The sequence below is a fragment of the Mercurialis annua genome, linkage group LG7, assembly GCF_937616625.2.
Source record: "Mercurialis annua linkage group LG7, ddMerAnnu1.2, whole genome shotgun sequence".
NCBI lineage: Eukaryota > Viridiplantae > Streptophyta > Magnoliopsida > Malpighiales > Euphorbiaceae > Mercurialis > Mercurialis annua.
The window spans coordinates 40398558-40408167 of record NC_065576.1 but is presented as its reverse complement, the minus strand read 5'-3'; the positions used below and the strand labels follow the sequence as shown (position 1 = coordinate 40408167).

The window sequence follows — 9610 nt, the reverse complement described above, 5'->3', positions numbered from 1 at the left end:
TGGTTCTAGAAGTTCACCTAAACGTGTAAGTATTTCAAAAGTTTGAAGAAATCTATTCTGCTTCTTCATCTTTTTTATAATCGTTGCTAGATTACTACTTCTTTGATCTCCGATATAACTCTGGATTTAGGTGTTTGCTTAAATCTAGAAGTTACTTACAAGATCGAAGAGAAGTTATCTCTTTGGCTTCTTTTTTGTTTTTAATTTTTTATTGTTGTTGTGATGTTATTGCTTCTTTTATCTATGGTGGTATTTATACCTTAGTAGTTGTGTTGTACAACTATTTTCATCAGATGCTTCAATGCTTCTCGTATGTCATGCACTTTTAATCATGCAGTTATGTTATATTTTGATGGTTGAGTGTCCACATCGCCTCGCCTTTTGCGATACTTTAGTCGTGCTATAATAACATACGCTCTTTTTTATCTTTTTGTGATTTATTATTATACATATATGTTTTTGTCTTTTGATTTTTGTACTCTGTAATACCCCGAATATTTTAAAGTGATTGGATTGTGCCATGTGCCATAAATACCGACAATTTAAGTTAAGATGGATTTAAATTAATAAAAATTAGAAATTTAAAATAATTTATAATAAACGATATTAGCAGAATGTGAGAAAAAGGTTAGAAAAATCACATAAAATAAAATATAAATTCCGAAATAGAAATTATTTCGCCAAGTTCCGCGAAATGTTTTATAGTATCAGTGGTAAAACTGTCGAGTCAATCGGAGACCTTTTAAAATTTGGACGCGGATGCGTTTTGGGCTAAATTGCAATTTTTAAAAAGTTCAAGGACTAAAGTATAAATTAGCCAACTAAGCCTCGAAAATTGCAATTAAAGGATTATTGACAAAAAATAATAATCTTGAGTTAGTATTATTTATTAGATATAAATAATACGTAAGTAATTGAGTTTAAGTGAATAATTAACCATTTGATTAAGATAGAAAGTTTAAAAAAGAAATGGAGTAAGTTAAAGAATTGAAGGACCGAAGGAGCACATTAACCAACACTACTAGAATGTCCGAAGATAGCGACGGAAATTGCCGACGGACGGCATTTCCGTCGCTATATAACATATTACCGACGGAAATCGGCGACGGATAAAATTCCATCGCCAATTTCCCAGGAACTTGAGGCGGGAAGAGGGAAAGCACACTCCCGCGTTTTTGCCGACTGATATTGCCGACGGATTACAAAGCCGTCGGGACGTTTACCGACCGAAGGCATAATCCGTCGCCAATTTCCCAGGAAGTTGAGGCGCGAAGTAGCAAAGGAAACTCCCGCCTTTTTTACGACTGCCTTTGCCGACGGATTAAGGAATCCGTCGGGACAATTTGTCGACGGACGTCATATCCGTCGGCACTTTTCCACATCTTTAAACGCTGCGTTTGGTAGCTATGGTTACCGACGGATTATTTACTAATCCGTCGGTAATGCCCAGCTAAATGAAACGCAGCGTTTTAGGGCTAAATTTACCGACAGACTAATCTGTCGGTAAATTTAGCCCTAAAACGCGAGCAGCCTTCTTCTTCCCCATTTCTCCAGCCGTTTCTTCTTCTCTTCTCCGCCTTCTTCTTCTTTTCTCCAGCCGTTTCTTCCACCTTCCACCCATCTCACTGCCGCCTTCCACCCACCTCGCTGCCGCCTTCCACCGTTGCCGCCTCCCCTGCCACCTCCGGCTGCGCTGCCGCCTTCCATTTCTTTCGGCCACCAACGCCGCCGCCGGTCATCTTCTCCGGTTTGCGATTTTAGGGTAGTAACATTTTTATTTATTATTATTTTTATTGTATTTATTTTTTGTAATTAATTTTTTAATCTTTTAAAAATAGTGAACTGCCGCCCGCTGCCGCCTGCCGCCTGCTGCTGCCCGCTGCTGCTGCCCGCCGCCGCCGCTTGCCGCTGCCTGCAATTTTGCCCCCGTCAACCTAGGTTAGTTTTTATAAAATTTGATTTTAATTAAATTAAGTTATTATAATTGTAGTAATTAAATTAAATAATTTATTTAAAAAGATTAGGTTAGATTAAATTAGGTGTTTATTTAGATTAGGTTAGGTTAGATTAAATTAAATATTTAGATTAAATTAAACTTATTTGGATTAGGTTAAATTAAATAGTTAGTTTATTTAGATTAGGTTAGATTAAATTAAATTAGGTGTTTTTTAAAATTAAATTAGGTTCGATAATAGCCTAATTAGGTTTATTTAATTAGTTTATTTAAAATCGATTATATATTAGCCTAATTAGGTTTATTTGGTAAATAACTGTTTCATTTTTAATTAATTAGTAATTAACCGGTTAATTAAGCCTAATTGATAAACATATTTAATTTAGGTCAAATGTGTTAAGTAAGGTTAATTTAATACGTAATTAGTACATAACCGTTTAATTACTTAATTAATTTATAATTGTAGGCTAAATTTATAATATTTGGTAATTTTATAATTAAATAGTAATTATTAGACGTTTGGTTAATTAGATTTCAATTGTATTATTTTTGCGTTAGTAATTAAAAATAATTGTGATTAATTGAGAAGTATCTTAAATTGAAAACATTAACTTTAATTGGTATGTTGGATATTTTCGTATATGTTTTATTTGCTTGCAGGCTTTCCCTGAAAAATGGGCGATGCTCATTTTTAGGGGAAATGCTGTCCGATTTTTGTTAGAAAATAATAACAATTAGATTAGAAAATAATAACAATTAGATTAGTAAACAATAACAATTAGATTACAATTTTATTGTAGACCTCTCTCTGTTGTGGATTCCTGATAGCTGGTGACAGTAGACGCCTGCTCCGATTTTTCTGACCGGGATCCAGCGTTGGCGTGCGGTTCTGCCCTACAACAAGTAGGTTTTACTTCTTTTTGTATTTTATTTACATAGTTAGATTAAAAACACTTCAATTTAATTAATTAAACACGATTTTATTCCCACCGAATAAAATCGTAATCCTAGCCGTAGATTTCCCGTCTCGTGACTTCAATCTATTGAATGTCGCGGGATTGTACAGTTTGTACAGTTCGCAAAACTCGTGCTTCCGTAATCTGACTGCCGAAAAAATATATGCGTAGTTACGGTAGAAAAATATTTTGTGGTTTTTCTAGCGTTTGTTCTCCGGGTGCATATTGGTATATACCGCGTAACGCTTGTTCTTCACAGAATATTTAATCAGCGTTACTCGGGATATAGTACATAGCGCACTTAAGGAGAACGACGCCGGAAGGCTGCCGAATATTTTTTTCCGTTCCTACACATATATGGTGGTCGGGTTACGGGGCGCCAGTTTTGCGAATGGGATAGGTCCATACCCTTTTAGCAGTCAATTTCATTGACGTTGCTATCCTTGAGCCTGTAAACCACCTAATTATTTGTGCAACAGACATGAATCAGGACCGCAGTTGGATGTATATTAGACATAGTAATGGATTGCTAGCGGAAGGATTTTTTGATAAGGTTGAGGAGTTTGTCGAGTTTGCTTTACGACATCCTGAATGTAAGAGTGGGGCAAAAATAAAATGCCCGTGCTCTAGGAGAAAATGCAGAAACACAAATTACCGAAATCCAGAAGATGTCAAGTTACATGTGTTGCAGTCTGGGTTTGTTGAAGATTACCAAGTGTGGGTTCATCACGGTGAGGGCACTGTCTTGGATCCTCCTCCTTGGGCACTGCCATCGGGTAATTACGATCAGTTTGACTACGGAAATGACGAGGATGGTTTTGATGCAGTTCAGAGAATGGTGATCGATGCAGCTGGTCCTGAAATGTTTACTGATGAAGAGCCTCCTAATCAGGAAGCCCAGAGATTTTATGATATGATGCGTTCGGCGGAAGAAGAAATATGGCCCGGGAATAACAGACATTCCCCTTTGTCCGCAGCAACTAACATATTGGACATTAAATGTCGCCATCAGGGTTCAGTTGCTTTAATTGACGACATTTGTAGTTTAATGCAATAATTGCTGCCAGGAGAACAAGATGCCAGCAAATTTTGCTAAAATTAAAAAGCTGGTGAAAGGTTTGGGGTTGCCGGTGGAGGTTATTGAATGCTGTTTTTACAACTGCATGCTTTTCTGGGGGGAAGATGAGGCTTTAACGTGCTGTAAAGTGTGTGGCCACGAACGGTGGAAACCAGTTACCAAAAGCAATTCTTCCAGAAAACGAAAGGCCAACGTGCCATATAAGAAGATGTTTTATTTTCCAATTACTCCGAGGCTGCAGAGGTTGTATGCGTCGAAAGCCACAGCTGGGCATATGACATGGCACGCCGAACATGAAATGGAAGACGGGAAAATGTGTCATCCGTCTGATTCTCCAGCCTGGAAACGGTTTAGTGAGTTGCATACGGATTTTGCTGACGAACCTCGAAATGTTAGACTTGGCTTATGCACTGATGGGTTTCAACCGTTTGGCAGTTTCGGGTCACCTTATTCTTCATGGCCGGTAATTGTGACGCCTTATAATCTGCCGCCAGGCATGTGCATGAAGGATGAGTTCATGTTTTTAACGATACTTGTCCCGGGTCCGCGTAATCCGAAAAACACTATGGACATTTTCCTCCAGCCGTTGATAGCAGAGTTAAACCAATTGTGGGAATCTGGGATCCGGACCTTTGATATTCACAAGCGTCAGAACTTTCAGATGAAAGCGGCCCTTATGTGGACAATTAATGATTTCCCGGCTTATTCAATGCTATCTGGTTGGAGCACATCAGGTAGATTGGCATGTCCATATTGCATGGAAGATACGAATGCATTCACGCTTACTAAGAGTGGTAAACAATCGTGGTTTGACTGCCACAGAAGGTTTCTACCTCCGGGGCACCGTTTTCGTCGAAATGTCACCGATTTTCGAAAAGGTAAACAAGAAAAAAACCATTTTCGTAGGGTGAAAACAGGAGATGAACTGTTGGCAAAGGTGGACCACCTAGGGTTTAGGAGGGCATATGAGCCCCATGCAGAAGTTATTAATGCCGACTTGTCGAAGAAGTGTGGTTGGAACAGAAAAAGTATATTTTGGGATTTGCCGTATTGGAGAACAAATGTGATTCGGCATAATTTGGATGTCATGCATATCGAGAAAAATGTTTTTGACAACGTTTTCAATACCGTGCTGAATGTTCCTGGAAAGACAAAGGACCATGCAAAATCAAGGGCAGAGTTAAATGATTTTTGCGATCGTCCGGAACTAGCACAAGACCCAACTACTGGTAGATATCCGAAGGCACTGTATGCTCTGGACAAGGAGCAAAAAAGTTATTGCTAGAATGGATTCAGCAAATTAAATTCCCGGATGGCTACGTGTCAAACTTGTCTCGGTGTGTTGATTCAACCAAACAGAAAATGATGGGCATGAAAAGCCACGACTGTCATGTGTTTATGCAGCGACTCCTACCAATTGTGCTGCGTGAGCTTCTCCCAAAAGAGATATGGGAGCCTATAGCAGAGTTGAGTATCTTCTTCAGGGAGTTAACTGCTACATCACTTAAGGGCGAGGATCTGAAACGTATGGAAGAAGAAATCCCGAAGATACTTTGCAAGTTGGAACGCATATTTCCTCCCAGCTTTTTTGATTCGATGGAACATCTTCCTGTACATCTGCCATACGAAGCTAGAATGGCTGGACCGGTTCAGTATCGGTGGATGTATCCATTTGAAAGGTGATGTAAATAAATATCTTTTATATTCATCGGTTTTTGTTTGAAGTGTTTAATTGTATTAATCAATTCATGATTGAACAGATATTTGCGGAAATTGAAAAAAAAGGTATCCAACAAAAGTCGGGTGGAAGGCAGCATTAGTAGCGGATACCTAATGGAGGAAACAGCAAAATTTGCCTCTTTTTATTTCACGGATGGTGATCCGACGTTACCCTGTCGACTGCAAAGAAATGAGGTATTCGATACCGATATGGATGATGATGTCGACCGACTTTCAATTTTCAGAACAGTTGGGGAACCCATAGGTGCTTGCCGCAAAAGACATCTGAACGAGTATGAATATGTCGCCGCCCGGAGTTACGTCCTTTTGAATTGTGCGGAAATCGAACCTTACAGAGAGTAAGCATTGCTTCTACACATTTCAATATATTACTGAGTTACAAAATTGAATGTGCCAGCTCACAAATTCTGATGTATTCTTCTGAAAGTGTTTTCGAAGACGAATTGCATGCAATCAACCCTGCAATCACGCAGATCGAAGTTGAAGGAAAGTTAGAAAGGGAATTTGTGTCCTGGTTTGAAGGACATGTAAGTATTGGCAACGTACGGCTTCTTTTATTTCTCGTTCGTTTTAATTGCCGACTCATGTAAATGTTTACTGTCCTCCAGGTGAAGGACCCAGCTACATGTATGAATCCCTATATTCTAAGTCTTGCGAAAGGCCCACTTAGATCAGTCAAAACATATAAGGGATATCGTGTAAACGGGTTCAAATTCAATACTCAAGATTATGGCGAGGATCGAGTTACTATGAATAGTGGAGTTTGTGTTAAAGGGTCTCTATTCGGTCCAGCCGTAAGCGACTTTTATGGAATGCTGACTGATATTATTGAGATAGAGTATCTAGCGCTGCCAATTAAAAGGACCGTCCTATTTAAATGCGATTGGTTCGATCCAACTCCAAACGTGGGTATGTCAGTGCATCGTCGATACAACATGGTAGACGTTAATCACAGAAGGAGGTACAACAAGTACGAACCTTTTATTCTAGCCGAACAGGCCGGTCAAGTCCATTACTTACCATACCCAAGTAAAAGACGAGATAAAAAGGACTGGTGGGCAGTATGCAGGATAAAGGCTAGATCTGAGCTTGACATGCTAGATGAGGTTATTCTGGCTTTCCAGGACGACGTCGTAGAACATGCTCTTAATGTGGAAACAGCTGATGATCCGACTAATTTGGTTGACCCGGACGAGGAAGCAGATGAGGAGGCGTTGGAAACGACGCCAACAGCAGAGACAGCCGATGATTTTCTACCATCCTCATCAGACGAAGCAGAGGACTACGAAGAGTTGTAGTGTAGGCTAATTAATGTAATAGAATCTGTATGACTAGTATTGTTACATGCATTAATGACTGATATTTATGTTTTTATATGTATGTTTATCGACGAATTGATTAATTATTTATTAATATTTGTTATTTATGTATGAAATTGTATGTGCATATCTACTTCTTTGTAGATATGAGGGGTCAGGGTAGCCGCAGACATGTTCAGGACCGTCATCAGAGAGATCCGAGAGACACTCCCCCCACAGACGCTCCACCTGACGGGGACGATCCGCAGCTTCAGGCGGCGCCTGGGCCGCAGAGGGAGGCCCAGCAGCAGGTCGAGTACGAGATTGATGCCTCGGGGAGGTTAAAGGTCGCACCTGACGCTCTGAGGTATTATCACTGTTATCCATTTTTTAAAGTTTAGTTATAAAACACTATTTAACTAATTTTATGTTTTGAAATGATAGGGAGCGGCTACATGACAGCGGGAAGGTCTCCAGAGGCTTGCTGTACATCTTTCGTTCCTGCTGGTTCATAGAAGGTTCTTCCTGGAAGGGATTGAAGGCGGAGCAGAAGACGTTCTACTGGGAGGAGTTCAAGGTAATATTTACATTAACATTTTATTCAATTTTAAGTTTCATATTATTTAAATTTACTAATTAATTATCTATTCATTTGTTAAATACGTGCAGAAGAAGTTTTGGTAGGACTCCATCTATCCCGAGCAGGCGATTAGAGATGTCTTTATGAGACATGCTGCTAATCGTTACAAGGACACAATTCACGCGATGAAGAGTGTTAGGGATAACAGTGTCACAGATGATATTTGGGCGGCATGGAATGCGATTTGGGATACGGTTGCGGCGAAGAGGAAGTCCGCCATCGCTCGGGCTAACAGGATGAGTGAGCCGTCAGGGCCCGGGACTGGACCGGTGCGCCACACGGCAGGATCGCGCTCAGCTGTGAAGCATATGACCGTTTTGGTAATTTTCTAAATTTGTATTCTTCAGACTTAAATGATTATAGTGTTTAAATGTTCATTATTTATATCGAATTAAATTTATGATTTTTGTCTCAGAGTCAGGAGCTCGGTCGTCCTGCGACGTATGCTGAGTTGCATGTTCGTATGCACTCGACAAAGGACGATCGGAACAAGTTTGTCGACAAGAGGTCACAAGATAAGCATGTAAGTCTGATGTAACTTGAAATTGAATCGTTATTACTTGATTGTAGTTAATTAAAACATGTGAAATATAAATTGTGAACTGTGAACTGTGAACTGTGAATTGTATGTAGTCCATGTTTGTTTGCAGAAAGTCCCTGAAAATGGGTGATGCTCGTATTATAGAGGAGATGCTGCCGAATTTTAGTTAGGAATTTAAAGTTTAACTATTTTTGTTTTCGATTATCGAAATCGTACTAACTTGACTACTTGTTTATTTTTTCAGGAGCGTTTCCTTGCAGAGCGTGCAGCTGGGACCCAGTCCTCCCCGGCTGAGGGCAGTTCGTCGACCCCGCAGTCCATCGACGAGAACAAACTGTTCTTGTCTCTCGAGGAGGTGAAGAAGCAGCGGGTTTACGGAGTTGGTTCAGCTGCAGCTTCGTACATCGCGTCATTCAAGGGCACCGGTGTACGCCGCGGCTCCTGCTCGTCGTCCCAGCAGACTCACTCGACCGAGGATATCGAGGAGCGGAACCAGAGAGAGGTATCCGCTCGGGTGCAAGGGATGCGGGAAGAGATTCAGAGGGATGTGGAGTCTTCCGTCGACGAGCGGATTGCTGAGAGGGTCCGCTCGGAGCTGGCAAAGATGATGAGCACTCTACCAGAAGCCATGCGCCCCCCGCAGCCCCCCTCAGGTCCAGATGACGAGGATATTACTAGACTTTAGTTTTTTGTATTCCTATACAGTATTATGCTTATAAACATCGACAAATTTGTTAACGCTTATTCCGTATTTATATATAGATACTTTTGATTCTTATTTAGTCTGTTTGTATGTGTATATTATTTTTGTAATTCTGCACAGGTATAATAGACAAAAAAACATCCCATAATGGGCAGGAAAACGGCAATTTTTTTGTCGGAAATGAAGCCGTATTACCGACGGATTTCTACTTTACCGACGGATTATTCCGTCGGTAATTTAATACCACGTTCCGACAACAACCATCGACGGATTATTCGTCGGTAAAGAAAACAAGGGGCGACGGAAGTTACTGACGGATTGTCCGTCGGTATATATTCCCGACGGAATATCCGTCGGTATATCGTCGGATCAACGTCGGCAACGGCCCTCTTTCACCGACGGTTTTACCGACGATTATCCGCCGCAATATTTGCCGACGGAAATATCGGTCGGTAAAACGTCGGATCTTCGTCGGTGTGTTAGTCACAACTCACCGACGGATTTATATATTTACCGACCACTTTTTTTCCGTCGGTGACATTTCCCGACGGATAGTTTTTGTCGCCAATGAATGCCGACGAAAAGCGTGCCGACGGATGGTATCCGTCGGCAGTCCGTCGGTAACTAAGTTTACCGAAGGATTTTCATGTGTTAGTGACGGAAATTTCCGTCGCTAACACCGGACATTCTTGTAGTGCAA

The 9610-nt window shown here is 40.6% G+C and overlaps 1 protein-coding gene across 1 annotated transcript; it reads left to right on the top strand.

Moving 5' to 3' along the window:
* The first annotated feature begins 2767 nt into the window (after positions 1-2767).
* On the top strand, positions 2768-8892 carry LOC126657584 (uncharacterized). The gene is made up of 6 exons (XM_056103802.1): positions 2768-2857; positions 7192-7393; positions 7471-7603; positions 7711-7986; positions 8082-8189; positions 8452-8892. Exons 2-6 carry the CDS (start codon positions 7194-7196, stop codon positions 8890-8892), a joined length of 1158 nt encoding a protein of 385 aa, XP_055959777.1. The 5' UTR covers positions 2768-2857; positions 7192-7193.
* The last annotated feature ends 718 nt before the right edge of the window (positions 8893-9610 follow it).

Coding starts and splice junctions, on each gene's coding strand:
- LOC126657584 (XM_056103802.1), top strand. CDS start 7,194: ATGAGGGGTCAGGGTAGCCGCAGACATGTTCAGGACCGTCATCAGAGA. Junction 7,394..7,470: donor GTCGCACCTGACGCTCTGAG/GTATTATCACTG, acceptor TTGAAATGATAG/GGAGCGGCTACATGACAGCG. Junction 7,604..7,710: donor TCTACTGGGAGGAGTTCAAG/GTAATATTTACA, acceptor AAGTTTTGGTAG/GACTCCATCTATCCCGAGCA.